Genomic DNA, 20,453 nt, shown 5'->3' with positions numbered 1-20,453 from the left:
TTTGCAGTGAGGCGTGTGCCAGTGTGGGGTCTCTACCTTAAAGAACAGCGTCAACAGGCCCGAGCCCTTTGCGCTCAGTAGAAAACATTTCCCTGCCCTTCTCTGCCCCAGGAGGTCCCAGGAGGCAGGGGGAGGGTGGTGACAGGCGCCAGCCCGCTGGCTCCAGGGAGATCCTGTTTGGAGGCAGCCGGAGCCCTGGAGCGGAGGGCTGTCCTCTCCATCTGTAACTTTTCACACACCGGGGAGCACTGTGCCTCACGAGTAGGAGCTGCCTGGGTGGACGGGCCTCCGAGCCGCTGCCCACTCAGTGTCACACAGGCCCGTGGCGTCAGCGCAGTGACGCGCCCTAGGAAGTTGCCCATTTATGGCGCTGGAGCAAATGATATCATCACAATAGGTGGCTCCTGCCTAAAGAGGGATCATTTGTGAAATGCAATCACAGGCATTTATCTGCAGAACCAGGGGGCAGAGGCCCTGCTGTCTGTGGTTGAGGGCCTGGGGGGCAACGTGCCCGAGATGGAGGCGCCGGTGACCCTGGCCGGCCGTGGTAGGAGGAAGGAGCCGCCCCTCGCCGCCGTGTAGCGGGCGGCCCAGGTCCATACGGAGCGCGCTCCAGATCCGTGTTTTCCGCCGCGCTTGCAGATGTGGGACACGCGTCGCGAGCCTGTGCCTGCCGCGCTGCAGTGCACTCGTGGGGCAGAGCCCTGGGGCCCGGCGTCCACGCGGCGCTGACCGGCCGGCCGCCGTGCCTGGCGGGGCCCCCTGCAGGGACGGGGCGCCTTGCTCAGTGCGCGTCGCCGGCGGAGCCACCGGCTGGGCGTCTGGATGCTCCGCGCCGCGCCGCGGGAGTGCTGCCCGGGTAAGCGCGGGTGACTCATTCTCACTTTTCCGCGGGCGGTGGTGGCAGGTGGGCGCGGGCGCGGCGGGAGGTGGGCGCCGGCCGCAGCTCGGTACTCGCAGCGCGTTTTCCCTGGCCCTCCCTGCCAGCCGCCGGCTGCCGGCCTGTGTGAGTGAGGTGCCCGTCTCCAAAGCCGCTGTCACGCCGGGCGCATCCCTGCCCTCCAGGGAGCCTCCGCTTGGCGTGGAGGACTGGGGACAGGTCTGCACAGCCAGTGGCCTAGGGCACTCGGCTGTAATGCCAGGAAGACAAGCTCAGCCGCCAGCTCACCGCCCTCCCAGTAAGCACTGGACATGGGCAGCTGGGAGCGCGCCCGGGCTCCTCCCGGGTGGCCACACGCAGATGCAGCAGCTGGCAGCAGCCGCCTCTCCAGGACGTCTGGTCGGAGCCTGTGTTCTCCGGAGAAGCGGGGCCTGGGCGGGCAGCCTCCTTTGTAGTGGAGCGCGTGCAGCCAGGGCCACGTCTCCTAGGGCTGCCAGGCGCTGTGTGAAATGGGATGAAAGACCGGCACAGAGGTGCTGCAGCTGCTGGGGAGTGCTGCCCTGTTCTTGTGCCATGAAACCCGCAAAACCTCTTCAAAAGCAGGGGACTCCAGCACTTAGCTCTGACCGAGTAGCTGTCCTCTGCTTGTCAGAGGTGACAGTGTTTGAAGTGCAGTGGCGATTGCCAGGGCTGGGATGAAACCTGCTTCAGAGCTCGCCGGCTTTGATGAGGGTCCCCGCAGCCCCTGTGGTGGCTCAGCCCTGGGGCTTTGTCAGCTGGGGACTTTGAAGCGAGCGCCTGGCTGCTGAGCTGAACAGAGAGGTGTTGTGAGGCTCTTCTCTTGCTTCTTCCTCGCTCGGCTGACATTTTCTCTTCGCTTTACCTTCTGCAGAAACGTGCTCTTCTCTAAATCGCCCCTTCCCCTTTCTAATGAAAAAGAATGCCAGAGCGGGCTTTGTCATTAACTCAGGGGTCTCAGGAATTACTGGTTTTAATTAAAAGTTCCTCTTGTAAATGACCAAAATGCCCTATACGTACATGTTGTACTCTGTGCAGACCTGGGCAGGTCCAGGAAGAACATGCGATTGGTTTGTCCGTATTTAGGTGAACGTTGATGATTTCATTCATAATTTTGTCCCCAGAGCGCAGGTGTGTCCCCATGTAGTCTGTGGCACGTCTCGCCTTTGAATCAGTTTTACTGACCAGCAGGTATTTGCCCAGGACCCTCGTCACAGTGCCAGCTACCTTCGTGAGACCTTCCCTCAGGGTGGCACAGCCCCCAGACGTGCATGGGATTTGGGGCACGGCAGTGTCATCCAGAGTCACTGCATGCGTGACAGGTCTGGGGTCGTGGAGACCAGCAGAGCCCCACCCCAGCAGCAAGGGCTTCTCTGACTGGCTGTCATTCTTGCCCTCAATTTGCAGCCCTTACTCAATAAGTATTTGCAGTCAATGAATGTTGCATATTTTTAACCAAGTCACTTCGCTTTATTTATGGCTAAAACAAAAGTGAGCAACCTGAAAATAAGTGACGTATAGTCACGGTGTTCAGATTGGGAAACCAGAACCGGTGGCGGTTGTCAGCATGGCAGGCCCCACCTCCTTCCCACTCAGACCGGAGCCGTCTGAGGTTCGGCTCCACTGCCGTCCTCTGAAACCGGCACAGACAGCGTCACAGCAGCGTCTTCTAAAGCACTGTCACTTCTACTCAAACACTGTTTAACTTGATAGCTTAGCTTTCTTTTCCGGAAATGAGCGAGTCTGTATATTAGTGGATTAGAGTGACATTCTCTGGAAAAGACGGTGTTAGCACAGGTCAAGTGGGGACTGTCCGCATGCGGACACAGAAAACTGAGCCCTGCCAACGGTGTGTGACGGGCAGAGCGCTTTCTCTCCCGTCGGCCCCCTGTGTGCTGCACCAATGCTCACTCGGGAGAATGAGAGGCCCACCCTGCCCCGTCCCATCACACACACACACACACACACACACACACACACACACACACACAGTAACCACCCCATCACACACAGGCAGGTACACACACCATACCTGTCCCATGGCACACATGTACACACGTGTACATACACCACACACACACACGCACACACACGTGTGCACCCCCATCACACACCTCCCTTTGAGCATCCATTCGCGGCTCCATGGAGGCTGAGCCCGGGGAGAGCCCTGCACGTGTGCGGAGGCTCAGGAAGGAAGTGTCAGGGCGTGGTGCGGTACAGCTTTTTAGTGTGTGGGTCTTGGGACAAGTGTGTGTTTCTAGCCCAGTGTGCCAGGGGGTTTCTGTGCACGTTCACAGGGCCCGCCTTCGACCCTCTCCAGTTACAGCCCAGAGTCACCTGTCTCCAGGCGTCTCTGCTCATAAACTGATATCTCTGAGGCTGTGTCTCAAACCAACTTGTGAGCTGTTCTCACAGACACAGTGGCTGCCAGAAATTTGATCATTGGGTCATTATTTTGTTCATGACTATTTCAAGATAATAACTGATAGTAGAATTAGTATGTTTCATTTGCCCAGCATCAGGAGAAAGCCACAGTATTCCTGTTTAGAGAATGTGTGCACATGTACTTGTTAAAATGCACCATGTTCAGTGGGGGTTGCCAGCAACATACGTAGGCAGGAGCTTTCCTTTTCAGTCATTTGTCTCACAGCTCAGAGTGCTTTTTGTGAATTTTGGTGGTGGCTGGGATGGGTCCTTTGGTTTTCCTCCTCTCCTGCCTGGCACAGCTCGGGCAGGTGCATGGGTCTGACCTGGCCTCTGCCAGGGGGTTTCTAGGCATCCACGTGTCCTCTGTCTGCAGGACAGGCCCACAGCCTCCCACTTCCTTCCTGTCCTGCATTGATAGAGACCAGAGTACAGGGGCATGGACGCCTCCTAAGCCTTCAGCCTCAGAATCCCATGGCCCTGTCAGATTGGGGTTTGCTGGTAGTGGGGTTCCGGAGCTGTCGCAGGCAGGAGCTGTGGGTGGTGGAAGGTGCCGCCCGAGCGCTCGCAGGCTAGGCACTCCGTGGGTGGAGGCAGCTGCGACGCCCACCGTGGCCTTGGTGGAGAGCGCTCTGCAGCTCTGACACGTTTCCACGCCCGTTTCAGGTGAGCATACCAAGGCTCGTGGTTGTGTGGCCTGAGGCTTGATTGCTGGACAGTAGTCAGTCTCTGGCTCGGTAGTGATCTTTTCCTGCTATCGAGGAAGCAGTGGTGGTCGGGGTTGGGGGGAGAGGAAAGCCAGCCCGGGAGACAGAACGGAAGAGGGGACAGCTCAGAGAGCAAGGCTTTGCGTGGGGACAGGCTCCTCCCTAGAAGTGCTGGTCCTGCCGTGTTCCCGGGCTCTCAGGCCTCACCTGTGCAGACAGTGCTGGAGAGGAAGGAGCTGGGCGGTGCAGCCCCCGCTTGGCCACGTGCAGGCACCCGGTTACGCAGCTGGCTGCCCCTGCCTTTGCTCGGCTAGACCTGGAAAGGAACGCAAGGAGGTGCTATGGAAATGAAGTTCTGGTGACAAAAAACCCATTAAAAATGCTCTGCCACCCGGTGACCAGTGGTGCTGCTCCCCTCTGGGACACACATTTGCTGCAGCTAAGCATGTGACAGCGTTTCTCATTGCTAGAAGGGCTGGTGTCGGCTAGACGAGTGTCTGTGGGGGCGTGACTGGTCCCACGTGGTGTTTGCTAAGGCAGCGTCTTCTTTAAGCTCAGAGGCCTGGGAGCTGCAGGCTTGGGGACGAGAGACGCATGTGGCTCAGCTGGACGGGCAGAGGGCCCCCCACACCCTGACCCTCACTCTCCTCTCAGCCGGCAAGGCCAACCGTGTAGAACGATGTGGAAACAGACGGCAAAGCAAGCTGTGCACTTGAATTCATGTCGTTTTGACTCGCTGGTTCCTAGGGAGAGCAATGGGGTCTACATACCTGGGGTCCTCTCCCCATTACTGTCCTCTGTTTAAAGCAGTGCTGTTCACGTGCGTGACATGGTATGGGCATTGTTATACGTGGTGACATGTGATGGACATGTTACACATGGCGACATGTGATGGACATTGTTACACGTGGTGACATGTGATGGACATTATGTTACATGTGGTGACGTGATGGACGTTATACGTGGTGACATGTGATGGACATGTTACACATGGCGACATGTGATGGACATTGTTACAAGTGGTGACATGTGGACATTGTTATACATGGCGACATGTGATGGACGTTATGTTACACGTGACAACATGTGATGGATATTGTTACACGTGGTGACATGTGATGGACATTATGTTACACGTGGCGACATGTGATGGACATTGTTACATGTGGCGACATGTGATGGACATTGTTACATGTGGTGACATGTGATGGACATTGTTACACGTGGCGACATGTGATGGACATTGTTACACGTGGCGACATGTGATGGACATTGTTACATGTGGCGACATGTGATGGACATTGTTACATGTGGCGACATGTGATGGACATTGTTACACGTGGCGACATGTGATGGACATTGTTACACGTGGCGACATCTGATGGACATTGTTACACGTGGCGACATCTGATGGACATTGTTACACGTGGCGACATGTGATGGACATTGTTACACGTGGCGACATCTGATGGACATTGTTACACGTGGCGACATCTGATGGACATTGTTACACGTGGCGACATGTGATGGACATTGTTACACGTGGCGACATGTGATGGACATTGTTACACGTGGCGACATCTGATGGACATTGTTACACGTGGCGACATGTGATGGACATTGTTACACGTGGCTTGCTGGTACAATACTGGAAGTGTGACCAGTACTGTGGTGACCAGTCACTAGTCGCTGCGCTACTAGCGCCAGGCGCTGGCCGGAGTTGTCCTGTGTGCAGGGCTTTGGTTTCCGCAGACAGTCAGTAGGAGGTTGTGGAGCTGAGCCCCTCTGACAGCCGACCAGAACCATCCCCCCGTCACGTCCCGTGTAGTGGGGGGGGAAGGGGTTTCACATCAGAGTTCAGCTTTTCTGCTTGTGCTTCGGGAATTGTCTTTCTGATCCTGTGCATGTGCCAGGATTCTCCCCAAACGAAGGCCTCTGGTTCCCATCTTCATGCTCCGCTGGGTGCCCAGCCCTCCCTGGGCTTGCCTAGGCCGTGGGGGGCGGCAGTTTCCTAGCTCTGGGGAGACGACCAGTGCAGGGGGCTTCTGGGCTCCTCCAAGAGACTGCATTTTCTCTCCTTGCCTGGCCATTGATTACTGAGGAAAAGGGACCCGCACACCTCCTTGAAACAGAGGTCCGCAGGAGGGCGCTGGCCCTGAAGCTGACCACCAGGACTGGCTCAGCCCCGCAGGGCCGGGGGATTCTGTGGTGAGGAGGGCGTGTGGCTCTCATGTCACAGTTTCAGGAGTGACCTACCCTCTGCCGTCCACCCATCAGCACACAACCCAGAAATCTACCGGGCACCCAGGTACACTGTCAAATGTGTCACAAGTGACAGTTGGGATTTTTGATCTGTCCAATATTCGGAACAGAAACCCAGGATAAAAGGTGCAGCTTTCTGATTTTTAAAAAATTTTCCTCCATTCACAGAAAATAAAATGAGGGAAAAGTTAGCCTTTAAAACTTTCTTCCCCCTCAGCTAGTATTTGGGATCAATGATTGGATGTGTCCTTCCAAAGAAGGACCTGAGTTTTCCACGCAGGGAAGCCCCCCAGCAGGTCCAAAATGTGCTGCGAAGGGTCAGTGGGGACCAAGGGTCCCTCACTCCTGGGCCCCGGGACCTGCTGGGCACTTTTCAGATTCAACTGATGTTCAAAGTCAGAACAGACACGTTAGCAAATGGCATGTCATGGAGGAAATTTTGTGTTAGGATGTCCCTTGGGGGCGTGCCACTGCCGTGTTTCTGTGGGGCCTCTGGCTGGCCCACATGCACTGCTCGTCCACAGCCTGCAGTCCTGCTGCTGGGCAGAAAGTAGCGAGGGGTGCTATTTGTGGGTTCTCCACCCTGAGCTGTTGCCAGTTGCAGAACTGCCCTTTGAGGGAGGAACCCAGCTGAAGGGGGTCCGCCTGTCACCGTCTCCTGGCAGGTGAGAGGAATAAGTACGGCTGTCCTCGTGACCGGAATCCGCCCGCTGGCTGCCTCCACTGGCCAGGGTTGCCGCCCTGCTGACACCCCTCCCTCTGGCTGCCAGGACCTTCCATCATTACTGTCGGTGTGTGTGCACAGGCGGGGCTCAGCTTCCAGGATCCTGGGCATCCAGGGGCACAGGCCACACAGGTGGGTGTGTGGCAGCACCACCCCGTCCCTGCTCCATCTGCATCGTCACAGGCCCTTCTCCCTGCGCATGCCTGTGTGCAGACATCCGTTCTCCTGAGGACACCGGTCACGTATGATTAGCCCCCACCCCCGCAGTATTATCTCATCCTTACCGGTCACGTCTGTAACCACCTGTCTCCAAATAAGGTCCAATTCTGAGGTCTTAGGGGTTAGGACTCCAACCTATGAATTTGGGGGGATACTTACCAACAACTGGTCTTGGGACGCAGCTTCGTGATTTGGGAGAAGGGTGATGGTGGTGCCGTTAGGGCCTCCTCAGCTTTCGAAGTGAATCAGTGTCTGGATTCTGACTCACTGAGATGGGGTGCTCTGGCCGGTCAGTGTGCCCACATTCTGTCCAGTCCCCGCTTACGTCCTCGCTTACGGTCACAGCGCTGGAGAAGCACGCGCTCAGACCTCGGCCTGCGCCCTCACAACAGCCTGTGCTCGCTCATGGTTCCCTGTGCTGGGGGGTCTGCAGTTTGTACAGAAGCGGCCTCCCCACACCCTGACCCAGCTTGATCCATCCGCACTGCCCTCCTCCGCAGGGAGGGGTGGCCCACCTCGCCCAGGGCTCCAGCTGGGCTCCCGCCCGAGTCCAGGGGGTGTCGTCACGCTGCTCGCTGGGCGGCTGCCGCTCTGCAGGCTGAGCTGCACGTGAAGGGTCGGCTGCGAGTCCTCATGAGTGTCCCCTCCGCCCGCACGTCAACTCGAAATGGCAGTGGTGCTGGCCCCCACTCCCAGATTCCCTGCGCTGCCGCGGTACCAGAGGGTTTTCTCTTGTCCAAAGCACCTGCTCATCTAGAATATGTTACTCAGGTAGTAAGAGCAGCACCTAGCACTGTTTTTTATTGACTAATAGACTGGACTTTAAGAGCAGTTTCAGGTCTTCAGAAAGGTGGGGCAGCAAGCAGAATGTTCATCTAGCCGACCCCACGCAGCTCCCCTGTGTAGCATCTTCCACATTGTGGCACATGGTCACTGTGGATGCACCAAGAGTGGTACCCGTCACTGGTGAAGTCCACGTTTGCGTTAGGTTCACTCTCTGTGTGGCACATTGTGTGGGTTTGTGCAAACGCAGTGCCGTGTATCCAGAATTAAGTATCATGCATGGCAGACCCCCTGCATTCCCCTGTTCATCCCCCCACCACCAGCCTCTGGAAGCCACCAGTGGTTTTCCTGTCCCCACAGTTGTGCCTTTCCCAGAATGTCGTGTCATTGGGATCACACAGTGTGCAGACCGGCTTCTGTCACTCAGCCATATGCATTTCAGCTTCCGCCATGGCTTTTCATGGCTTTGGATGGACCACAGTTTATTTATCCATCACCCACTGAAGGACACCTCAGTTGCTCCCAAACTTTGGCCATTAAAATAAAGCTGCTGTAAACGTCGTGTGCAGGTCAGTGTGGACGTCAGCTTTCAGCTCATTTGGGTGAACACCAAGGAGTGTCACTGCTGGGTCCCACCATAAGAATATGTTGAACTTTGTAAGACGTCTTTCAAAGTAGCTGTATGGATGATGTTGGTGTTATTTTATACGCTTATTTGCCACCTGTATACATTTGTTGACGAGGTATCTGTTCAGGTCTTTTGCACATTTTTAAATTGGGTTGTTTCTTGATTTTAAGAATTCTTTGGATACCAGCCCTTTGTCAGATAAGTGTTTGCAAATATTTTTTTTTCAGTCTATGACTTGTCTTTTCATTTTATTAAGCACTATTTTAATATAAATACATGTAAGTAAATATGCAATATATATTATATATTTTAAAGAAATTGTAGTGCTTTAATTTCTGCTGCACTATTTTGTTGAAATTATTTCAGAAAATTGAAGCTCAGGTTCGCAGGAGTGACTGGTAGTTACTGTACTGAGGACTCAGCTGCTGCCCTGCTCTGTCGCTGGCTGTTTTGTGGGTACAGCGAGGCTCCCAGGGGGGTGTGAGTCCTGAATGTCCCGCAGGCGTCTTAGGAACGTTTCCTGACTCTGAGCCATAGGTGCTGGAGACACAGGCCATTAAGATGTGACTCGTGCCCTGAATGGGGTTCTAATCCAGCTGGGAAGGTAGACACAGACCCAGACACAGGAATGCGTGGCACAAGGGGAAACTCCGTGGAAAGCTGTGAACACAGCGCAGCGGGGCCTGGGCGTGCAGCCATTTTAGTGTGGGTCTGAGATCGGTGGCCGTTTTGAAGAGGGGCAGCCTTTGGATGGACTCTGTGCAGCTGGCATTTTCCTTGCAGAACTGACGGAGTCGCTTCAAGCTGACAGACAAGGGAAGGCATTTGGGAATCGCGTGGCGGCATCATGAGGAGCAGGGAGCAGGGGGCGGCTAAGTGACGGCTCAGTGAGGGCTAGAACGTGCGCTATCGCAAACCCTGTGGGACACGGTCAGCTTCATTGTTACCAGATTGTTGTTGCTGTAGGATTGTTTCCGTTGATTCTGCAGATGGTCCATGGGGGCCTGACCACATGCCCTCTGGATGCGCGTGTGTGGTGAGGGCCCTGGGCGTGAACCTGCTCTGCACGGCCCACTGTGCGAGTGGACGTCCACGTTACAGCTTTCGGCAGCTTAGCTTTGCAGCAGGTGCCGAGCTTGCGGTCAGGCACATGGTGGACGCTCGGAGCGGCCAGTGCCCCTTTCTCCTGGGCTGGCTCCTCCCTCACGTGCCAGCTCTGACGCCCGCGTGGCCACCTCCACGTCCACTCTCGGGAGGCACGAGTTTTGTGAAGACGGCGACGCGTGGGGCTCTGTGCTCAGGGGTCTCCGGCAGGACGAGGGCAGGGTACCCCGGTTCCGGGACAGGCTCCTGCCCGGGGAGCTGTCCGAGGTTCTGAACACGCCGTCCCTGTCCCGTGCGGGCCCCGGGCGCCCCTGCGGCTCCAGCACTGGGACCTTCTCGGGCCACTTAGCAGCCACGTGCTGATGTTGTCAGGTTTAAAACCGGCCTAACTCGGAGTTCATTCCTGGTCACGTCCACTCGTAGCACTCTGAAGAGTTGTCCCGCTTCCCTTACTGTGTTGGAAATTTCGTGTGTAAAATATGGCACTAAGGGAGTAATGTGTTGTCTGGAATTCTAAATACTGAGGTCCAGAGGCTTGTGAAAATGGAGATGTGGATATCTTGACAGTTTCGCAGTATGAGATTATATGTATATTACTTCATTTGCTCACGCAGGTGTTATGTTTCACATATTAAAGCAGGCTTTATTTAGGAGATGATTACAAAACCTAATTAAATTTGCACTGATATATTGGTCCACTTTACTCTACAGTTGGAATAATAAGTCCGAACCTGCTGCGTTTCTTAATGTTTGCCAGTCCCTGAAATAACAATAATAACAATAATAGTGACAGAACATCTGCCTCACGGGGTTGTAGGTATTTCTAAAATGTTAATCCCTCACATAGCAAAAGCTCACTGATCATTCTTAGCCATTGCTACTTGCGTTACTTCATTTCTGATTAATACCTGAGTGAATAAAGACTATTTTAAGAAAAAATTATCAGTAGTGTTTCTTCTCTCACCGGCTCTGTTCTGTTCATTTTGGTGTATCAGGCCTTTCTGTGTGTAGGTGGCCTCTGGAGTTGAATCTTTGCAAAACTGCAGACACTGTTACATGTTCTGAATGTCGCACCATCCACAGCATAGAGTGAAAGACGGCCGTGCACCATCGTCCTGTTCTCTGCAGCAGTGAGTGGGCTCCACGGCTACTGCCGCTCTTTCCCTGGTCCTTCCAGCCCTAATTGGGAGGACAGGAAAATGTCCACGAACCTGCACGTAGAGTCAGAAGAGGGTGCCCCAAAGAAAGGAAGGTAATGGGACGTCCCTTCTCGTGTGGGGCTGGCCTGGGAGCAGTGAGAGTGGACGTCCACATTAAAGCTTTCGGCAGCTTTGTTTTGCAGCAGGTGCCAAGCTTCTGTCAGGCGCGCTGTGGATGCTCGTAACGTCCCTCGGCTGGGAGAGGCCGGTGCCTGCAGCACAGGGTGCCTGTCACCGGCATTGGGGTCGGGGGCACTTTGCATCAACATCTTTCTGTTACTTTCATCTCAGTCCGTGGAGACAGAACTCACATAGTAGATTGAAAACCATGCTTGACGTGTGTTGTGCTCATAATTCAAAAACAGTTTCATGGGCTTTTTGCCAAAGCAAGAAAAGCACTTATTTCAGACTTTTTTTCTTTTTCCTTTTTGACTTTTTGGTCTTTACATTTTAGAGTCTATTTATTTTTTTTAAATGTCTTTTTTTGGAGGGGGGTAATGCTCTTATCTGGGTCTGGCAAGGCTGGGAGCAGCCAGTCTGGGATGCCAGTGGAGAAAACACTGCGTCTCCGCTGAGGGACCCGGGGGGCTCCCCCAGGCCGATTAATGACATGCTCATGGACAATTACACTCAGAGGGAGAAGCACATGCCTCCGGAACACACTTGCCAAAGAATCAACATTTGGCAAATGTGGGGCTCGGCACGGTGGGGCCCCAAGCTGTGCCAATCTGTCTCCATCCGTTGGTAGTCTCCTGGAAAACGATTAAAATGGCTTGTGTGAGGATTGCTGGGTAACCAGAGGCAGTCACCATGCCCGAGGAGTGCGCACACTTTCCTTTTTGTAGCACTTTACCTGGATTTAAAAACATGGTCGGGACAAAAACACCACTTTGGGGAGATAACCAGTGGTGACTAATTTGACTTGGGAAAAGTAGAATTAAGATTGGTTATTTCTGAAACCATTTAAAATGACGGTAGGGTAGAATTGGGATATTATTCCCTAATCTTATTCACTTAAAAATATTTAATAAAATTTCTTTTTAAAGGAATCTGCCATGGACTTAAACTAAATTATATTGAAATATTAAAATATAGGTCACAATTCATAAAAAAAGGAAGAAATATATATCAACCACAATTAATTACTGAGGTATGAGATTTAACTGCAGGTTTACTATTAGTGAAGGCAACAAGAAATGCGGTCAATTACCAAATTCTTTCTTTCTCAAAAGAAGTCACTTTTGGAGAGGAGTAGGTTGAGTTCTAAAGGGCATTTTCCACATAGGGCCTTACATAGGGGACAGTAGGTGACACGAATATCCGTTCTCCAGCAAGGGCAGAAACCATCTCACAGCCATGTCTTCTCCTGATGCCCCCGTGAGGGCCACCAGCGGACAGTGTCTCCCTCCTGGGGACAGAGCCCCGCCTGGGGAGGTGGCAGAGCAGCCACCCTCCTTAGCTTTGGTCCTGCTCTGCTTGGCCTGTGGAAATACCAGACCTTTGGAGACCTTTGAAGTCAAACTTAAGCTATTTTAGGAAGTTTACGTTGGTATTGACTTCATTACCCAAATTTGTACTCTGAAAGTTTTGAATTGAGATCATTCATTCCATAAAGTATACGTCTATTAATGGTCTATAAATATTTTAAGTGTGAGTATAGAAATGGCTGTTCTGCTCATAATTTTACTGACACCATGAATTGTTAGAATCAGAATTTATGTGACATTTGTTAGCCTTTTGTTAGGGTGCACTTTTCTAAAGTAGATCATTAACAAGAGAATTTAAGAGTATTAATTTCATGTGTAAACACCAGTGTGACTCAGCAGTTACATTATGTGCCAGAGTTAGAAATGAGAACTGTGAATGTACCTTAAGGGAAAACATAAAGCCCATTCTTGCACCACGATGAATTTTTTCCTAGTACAGAAAGTGACTCATGCGTCTGGGTGGCGCACACGTGAGTGAGCTCCTGCAGAAATGCAAAGCACAGCCCTGAGGCCTCTCGCAGGCTTCCAGGCACGGTTTTAGCTCCTGGTGAAAGTCTCTTACTTTGTAAAATAAAGCGACGTTTCTATTTCATGGAAGTCTGTCTGGAGTCAGTAAGAACTTAAATATCTGTTAAAACTCCATGGTTTCCAGCCTGTTATACGTGGGTCTCACTGATCACATCGTTAATATCAAACCTCAGGCACGCATGTGCGATATTGGGGTTTGGTCCAGATACACTGTGATAAAGTAAATATCACAGTAAATCGAGTCACACAATGTTTTTGGTTCCCCAGTACATTTAAGTGATGTTTACACTGTCCTGTAGTGTATTAAGTGTGTGATAACATGGGGGCTAAGGAAAACATGGGCAGACCTTAGTTTAGAAACCTTGACTGCAGAAACATGCTGACCATCCTCTGAGCCCTCGGGGGTCCTGGCTTTTCAGTGGTGGAGGGTCGGCCTCTTCCTGGTGGTGGAGGGTCGGCCTCTTCCTGGTGGTGGAGGGTCGGCCTCTTCCTGGTGGTGGAGGGTCGGCCTCTTCCTGGTGGTGGAGGGTCGGCCTCTTCCTGATGGTGGAGGGTCGGCCTCTTCCTGACGGCTGCTGACTGCCAAGACAGTGGTGGAGTTTCCCACGTCGATCGACTCGTCTTTTACCACCAAGTTCTCTGTGGCGGGTGTTGCCGTTTGACAGCATTTTACCCACAGCAGAGCTTCCGTTGAAACTGGACTCAGTCCTCTCAGACCTCGCTGCTGCTTTGCTAGCTGAGTGGATGTAATGTTCTCAATCCTGTGTTGTCATTTCCACAACCTTCACAGCAGCGTCACCAGGAGTAGGTTCCACCTCAAGAACGAATCTCTCTTTGCTCATCCCTAAGAAGCAGCTCCTCCTCCGTCCAGATTTTCTCATGAGGTGGCAGCAGTTCAGTCCCCGTCAGGCCCCCTTCCAGTTCTTCTTCTGCTGTTTCCACCATGTCTGCAGTGACTTCCTCCACTGGAGTCGTGAACCCCTCAAAGCCACCGTGAGGGATAGAATCAGCTTCTTCCAAACTCCTGTAATGTTGATATTCTGAGTTCTTCTTATGAATCACAGATGTTCTTAATGACACCTAGAATGGTGAGTCCTTTCCAGAAGGTTCTCAATTGACTTTGCCCAGATGCATCAGGGGAATTGCTGTCTACGGCAGCTGTAGCCTCATGGAACGTTATCTCTAAAGTGATAAGACTTGAAAATAGAAATGCCTCCTTGGTCCATGGGCTGCAGAGTGGATGCTGTGTTAGCGGGTTTGACAGCAACATTCACCTCGTTGTCGGTCTCCACCAGAGCTCGTGGGTGACCAGGTGCATCGTCACTGAGCAGTCGTAGTTGGAAAGGAATCTTTCCTCTGAGCAGAGGGTCTTAACAGTGGGCTTAAAATAGTCAGTAAACACTGTTGTAAACAGCTGTGTCACCCAGGCGTTGTGGTTCCATTTACAGGGCACAGGCAGAGTCGGTTTAGGTCATTCCTAAGGGCCCTGGGACTTTCAGAACAGGAAGTGAGCACTGGCTTCAACTTAACGTCACCTGCTGCGTGAGCCCCTAGCAGGAGAGTCAGCCTGTCCCCTGAAGCTTGGAACCCAGGCACTGACTCTCCTCTCCAGCTATGAAAGTCCCAGATGGCACCTTCTTCCGATATAGGGCTGTCTGCACTGGAAACCTATTGTTTAGTGCAACTACCTTCATGAATTCTCTTACTTGACCTTCTGGATAGCTTGGTACTTCATCTCGCATGTTGATGTTATGGAGACGGCTTCTCTCCTTAAGCCTAATGAACCAAACTCTGCCAGCTACAAACTTTGCTTCTTCAGGTTCCTCACCTCTCAGCCTTGATAGAACTGAAGAGGATTCGGGCCTTGCTCTGGATGAGGCTTTGGCTAAGGGAACGTTGTGGCTGGTTTGAGCTTCAATCCAGCCTCTAAAACCATGTCAGCCGGAAGCCTGTTTTTCTTCTCACCCATGTGCTCACTGCAGTATCTCTGTTTTTTCCTTCAAGAACTTTCCCTTTACACTCATACCTTGACTGACACAAAAGGCCTAGCTTTCGGCCTGTCTCAGCTTTTGACAAGCCTTCCTCACTGAGTTCATTCATTTCTAGCTTTTGATTAAAGTGAGAGACGTGCAACTCTTCCTTTCACGTGAACACTTGGAGGCCATTATGGGGTTACATTCACTGGCTTCATTCCCACGTTGCTGTGTCTCAGGGAACAGGGAGGCTGAGGACAGGGAGAGACGGGGAACGGCCGGCTGGTGGAGCAGTCACAACACACACATCAGTTAAGGTTACCGTCTTCTCTGGGCGCATTCCTGGCACCGCAAAACAGTTACAATGGTAACCTCAAAGATCCCTGATCACAGATCTCCGTGACAACTATAACAACAAAGACCAAGTTTGAAGCAGTGTGCGAATTACCAGAGTGTGACACACAGACAGGAAGTGAGCGGATGCTGTTGGAAAAACGGTGCCCACAGCCATGCTGGACGCAGGGATCCCACAGACCTTCACTTGGTAAGAATGCAGCATCCATGGAGCCAGAGCCAAGTGCAATAAACAAAGCCACCACATTTGAAAGCATGAGTGAGTTCTTCCCAGAAGGTGCACCAGTGCCTCAGCTGGTGGCCTACCAGACCCTGGGCGCTGGCGCTGGGGGTGACTGGGTCCCTCCCTTCAGGAGGGGGGCAGCGAGGCTCTGAGCAGGTGGGGGTCTCAGTGGGAAAGGATGTGACTGAGGGGGACAGGAGGCTGCAGCCTGCGGGGGTGGGAGGTGGGCGCAGGCTGCCTCTTTTGGGCCGGCAGGGTCTGCACCCGATGACTGCCGGGAGGGAGGAGTGGGGCCTCCACTTCAGCCCAGCGGCACTTCGGCAACTTAGGCCTGAGAGGGTGGCCAGCATCCGCCTGGGGGAAGGGCGGTCCGTCTCCCTGGGGTGGCCAGGCCGGGCAAGGGTGGGACATAGGAGCCGAGCTCCAGTTAAATGTCCCTGAGCCACTGGGGAGCTGGGATTTGTGTGTTTCTAGCTTTTTGCCCTGATGTGTTTTTGTACACAAGCCAAATGTAGGGAAAGCCATTCTTCATCGAGGGCTCTTGTCAGTGGGATTTTGTGTGAAAGTCTGCACATAGCCCTGTGGAGATCACTTTCTATCGTTTCTATGATTGTAGTTTAGAATTAGTTATTCCAGGGGCCAGCACTCACCTAAAGAAGAGTAAGTCCCCGCTCCATCAGCAGGCACGTTGCTTTCTGCTTCCAGGACTCCAGCTGACCAGGCTGCGCTGGGCCCTGAGGCCGTGGCTGGGCTGCAGCAGGTGCTGAGGGCTGAGAAGCGGGCGGAGCCACAGCCGCTCGGACTCAGTGACCAGCCTTTTTGCTCCTGGCCTTGTAAATATCACCTTTGGGCGTACCACAGGGACCCACGAGCTCGCAGGCCCACTGTGGGGAGAACAGAGGGAAGCAGGCGTCCCCCCGGCAGCTGGTGACCCTGACAGGCAGGGCCCGCCAGTCCAAGTAGGTCGTGCAAGTGCCGTCCATCCTGACGATGTTGTTTGTGTGCCCTTATGGCAGCACCTTTGGCTTCGTGCTGCCTTGTCTCAGTGGGGTATAAAGGACCAGCATGTTAGGGGACGGGGACAGAGAGCAGGCTGGCGCAGAGACGGAGGCTGAGGCAGAGACAGAGGCTGGCGCAGAGACGGAGGCTGGCGCAGAGACAAAGACAGAGGCCGAGGCCAAGGCGGAGGCCGAGGCCAAGGCGGAGACAGACATGGGCTGTCCTGTGTGTTTTGCGGACTGACCAGCAGTGACCCTTGGGGCCTGTACCCAAAGGTGGCTGCTGTGGCTGCTGAGAAACCGGGTGCTGTGAGTTATGAGGCTGCTGCTAGTTACAGCTGTAACCCGGGAACGTCCAGCTGTGTGCAGCAGTGAGAATCCCTGGCCGTATCCCGGGAGGCCTGTGAATAAAGTATGCTACTTTGCCTTTGACTGCACGCATCTTCTGCCGGCTCCCAGAGACTCAGATACCTCACCCCCCGGATACCATCCACTTGGACGCTGACCTGACGCCCCCTGAGCTCCAGTCTACCCAGGAGGCAAAGCTCTGAGGACTGGCGCTTGGACGCGCTGTGAAAACCCTACAGACGCCCCGTCTCTGGCGGCTGGGGTGCTGGGCGAGGGCACGGAAAGCTTTCTTTTTAATGGAAGTTGCCTCGTTCCTTCTCTTGAGTGTGATCGCAAGCTAATTACTAAAAACATAACTAATAGGGAAAGTCATAAGTAAAGGGACCCACCTGTGGCCCACCACGCAGCCAGCCTGCTCATTTTCGTGGAAAGCCTCACGTGCCCACCCAGGGACACATGCTCACTTCTGAACAAAATTTTGAAATGTTGCCATCGTACTGAATTTCTTTCCGTGTCGTCTGTCACTATCTCCTTCCTTGTTGGTGGAGCTCTACGTCACACACTGAGACCACAGGGGAGTGATAGGCTGTGGACCCACTGGGTGTGCTGTGGTGTGTCCTCCACAGCGGAGCCACATGTGAACTCCGCGTCGCACCAGCTTCCTTCCCACGGTTTATTTCTAATTGTTCAGCTGTGACAACGAAACAAACACAGCGTCAGCAGCCTGTGAGCACTGCTCCTGTGACCGGTATGCTCCACGTCCTTCTTTCCTTGGAGACACACTGGCCGCTTTGTCAGACACAAGCCCCGCTGAGCAGGCCTGGCGTCTGCCCGCATACAACCCCACAGGCTCTCGGGGTCCCTCCCCTGCGGGCAGACTCCGAGGGCTGCAGCCTCAGTGATGTGGATTTTGTAGAGAAAAGGAGCATGGACTCTTATATAAGTTTTAGCTCAGATCAGCAGTCATTGTGCAACATGGGGCATCGAATGGAACCAGTTGGGTGTGTGTGTGCACGTGTGCTTGCATAGAGACAGACAGACAGAGACAGATGGAGAGAGGGGAGACATTCATTTTAAAGAATTGTAGGGCTGGCAGTTCCAAAATCTGCAGGGCAGGCAGCAGGCTGGAGACCCAGGGAAGAGCTGCAGTTTGGATCCAGACGTGCTCTGCTGGCAGCCGTCCCTCCTCCTCAGGGACCGCAGTCTTTTTCTGTCAAGGCCTTCAACTGATTGGATGAGGCCCACCCCCCATGTGGAGGGCTGTCTGCTGCACTCAGAGCCCACCATTTACGTGGTAGTCCCTTCTACACATACCTTCTCAACAGCATGCAGGCTGGCCTGTCACCAAACATCTGGGTACCGGGTCCAGCCAAGCGGACACAGTCACCCCAGGCGGCCCCGGCTCTGGATGTTGGTGTCATCGTGCCTAAAACGAGGCCTGGGCCCTGGCCATGGGGTGGGGGTGGGGGGCGGGCGTCTGCACCAGCTTTTGGAAGAGTGTTAGCCAACGGCCCCGGACGCCAGGGAAGGAAGGAGAGCAGGCCGTCGCTCGTCCACTGAGTCTGTGGGCAGCTGTGGGCTGCCAGCACGCTGAGCTGAGGCCGGGGGACAGCTTGCTCCCCACAGGGGCTCATCTGGGGAGACATGCCTAATGGCAGGTCGCCTGAGCCTGAGCGCCCCGGCGGAAGGAACTCAGTGCTGGGAGGGTGAGCATTTTCAGCAGGAGTAAAGCCTTCCGCAAGCGAAGGTGGAATAAGTTTTGGCATTTAACTTAATTATGCTCTAAAAATGATTTCTTCCCAGTCACCACCAGACTCTGAAAGCTGTAAGGTGGGCCCACGTGAACCCTGCGGATAGAGAATGGGGTGTTTATGGTGGAACCAAACGCTTCCGGTATGGAGGATGAATAATTAATTTTGTTTTTCTGGGTAAAAAGTCCTTCAAGTGCTTTTCTCTGTTTTCTGCTGAGGCTTACGTTTTCCAGTCCTTTGACAGTATCACGACTTCAGTGTCTTGTTTCCATGGCGACGCAGTGAGCTGCAGCTCCAACTCTCTGGCTCCTCACAGTATGAGGCCCCTTAGGGGAGTGAAGGGGGGTTTATCCCGAGCCTTCAAAGTACGCTCCGTCTCGTGTTGACTGAGTGTTTGCGGAGCACGTGGTGCCCGACAGGTCCATGTCCAGTCAGCGTGGGCAGTGCTGAGCCAGGGATGGTGGAATATGGTGGATGGAGAGCAGGGGACCATCCAGCCGCAGTCTGTGGTCCTGTGACCCAGTGTGTCATTTGTGCTTGTTTTCGTTGTTGTTTTGTGTGGGCCTCTGTTTTTGTTCTGGTGTCTGAGTGGGAAGAGCTGAGCCAAGGAGGGAAGAACAGAACGCTCTTCACATGTGACACTGCGGTGGGGTCTGAGGGCCGGTCGGCCCCACCGGGAGCCACCCTCGAGGGAGAGTCTGTGGACTTGAGTCCCGGTGCCCCCTGGTCGACCGGGGTGCTCAGGTCTTTGCAGGAATGCAGCCACTCGGCTGTCGGTGTTTCCGCCTCTTCTCTCACCATCTGCACTGGTTTCCATCTGAAGAGACGCTCTTAGTGAGTTGCATTCACTTTAGGACATGGCTCTGGCTCTCTTTTCACTCTTTTTAAAAATTACTTTCAGGTGTACAAAACAACGTAATAGTTAGACACTCACACTCCTCACAAAGTGATAACCCCCCAATCTACTACCCGGCTGACATCGTCTATGTTAATAGCTGTCACCATACCACTGACTGTGCTTCACAGCCTGTGACGATGCACGAGGTCTGACACTTAAGTTGGCGAATGTGTTGCAACGATGTCGCTAACCTTTTTTGATATCAGAGGGATTATTCATTATTAATCTGTACCAACTGGACAAACAGGTAACTGTGTTTACTATTCGGAAGTGCTGAAAAGGTTGTGTGAAAAAGTTAGACGACCTGAACTTTTCGCCAGCAATTCATGGCTCTTGCATCACAACAATGTACCAGCTCACACAGCACTGTTTGTGAGGGAGTTTTTAGCCAGTAAACAAATAACTTTATTAGAACACCCTCCCTACTCACCTGATCTGGCCCCCAGTGAATTCTTTCTTTACCTGAAGATAAAGGAAATACTGAAAGGAAGACATTTTGATGACATTCAGGACATCAAGGGTAATATGACGACAGCTCTGATGGCCATTCCAGAAAAAGAGTTCCAACATTGCTTTGAAGGGTGGACTAGGCGCTGGTGTCAGTGCATAGCTTCCCAAGGGGAGTCCTTCGAAGGTGACTGTAGTGATATTCAGAAGTGAGGTATGTAGCACTTTTTCTAGGATGAGTTCACGAACGTAATTGTTCTAACTCGTCTATACGTAAATATACATATATATTTAATTATAGTTGACGTTCAATATTATTCTACTGCAGCTTCAGGTGTACAGTGCAGTGGTCAGGCATTTATGTACTTTATGAAGTGATCCCCCAATAAGTCCAGTGCCCATCTGGCACCCGACATAATCTTTACACTGTTGATTATATTCCCCACACTGTGTTTCACATCCCCATGACTATATGGTGTCTACTGATTTGCTCTTTCT

The 20,453-nt window shown here is 53.1% G+C and overlaps 1 protein-coding gene across 6 annotated transcripts in view; it reads left to right on the top strand.

Moving 5' to 3' along the window:
• Positions 1–20,453, top strand: part of DLGAP2 (DLG associated protein 2) — a 451,130-nt gene that overhangs the window by 157,241 nt on the left and 273,436 nt on the right. The window contains exon 1 of one of the 6 annotated variants that reach the window (XM_074329262.2): positions 418–859. The exons of 4 other annotated variants lie outside the window; for them this stretch is intronic. In XM_074329262.2, the coding sequence (XP_074185363.2) occupies positions 826–859 (34 nt within the window). In that variant the 5' untranslated portion in view covers positions 418–825. Of the gene's footprint in view, positions 1–417; positions 860–20,453 lie in introns of those variants that run through there. One more of the 6 variants, XM_074329263.2, reaches the window with a different exon arrangement.

The sequence above is a fragment of the Rhinolophus sinicus genome, chromosome 16 (assembly GCF_057876585.1).
Source record: "Rhinolophus sinicus isolate RSI-liver-muscle chromosome 16, RSI-T2T, whole genome shotgun sequence".
NCBI classification, from domain to species: domain Eukaryota; kingdom Metazoa; phylum Chordata; class Mammalia; order Chiroptera; family Rhinolophidae; genus Rhinolophus; species Rhinolophus sinicus.
This window is presented reverse-complemented; position numbering and strand designations above follow the sequence as displayed.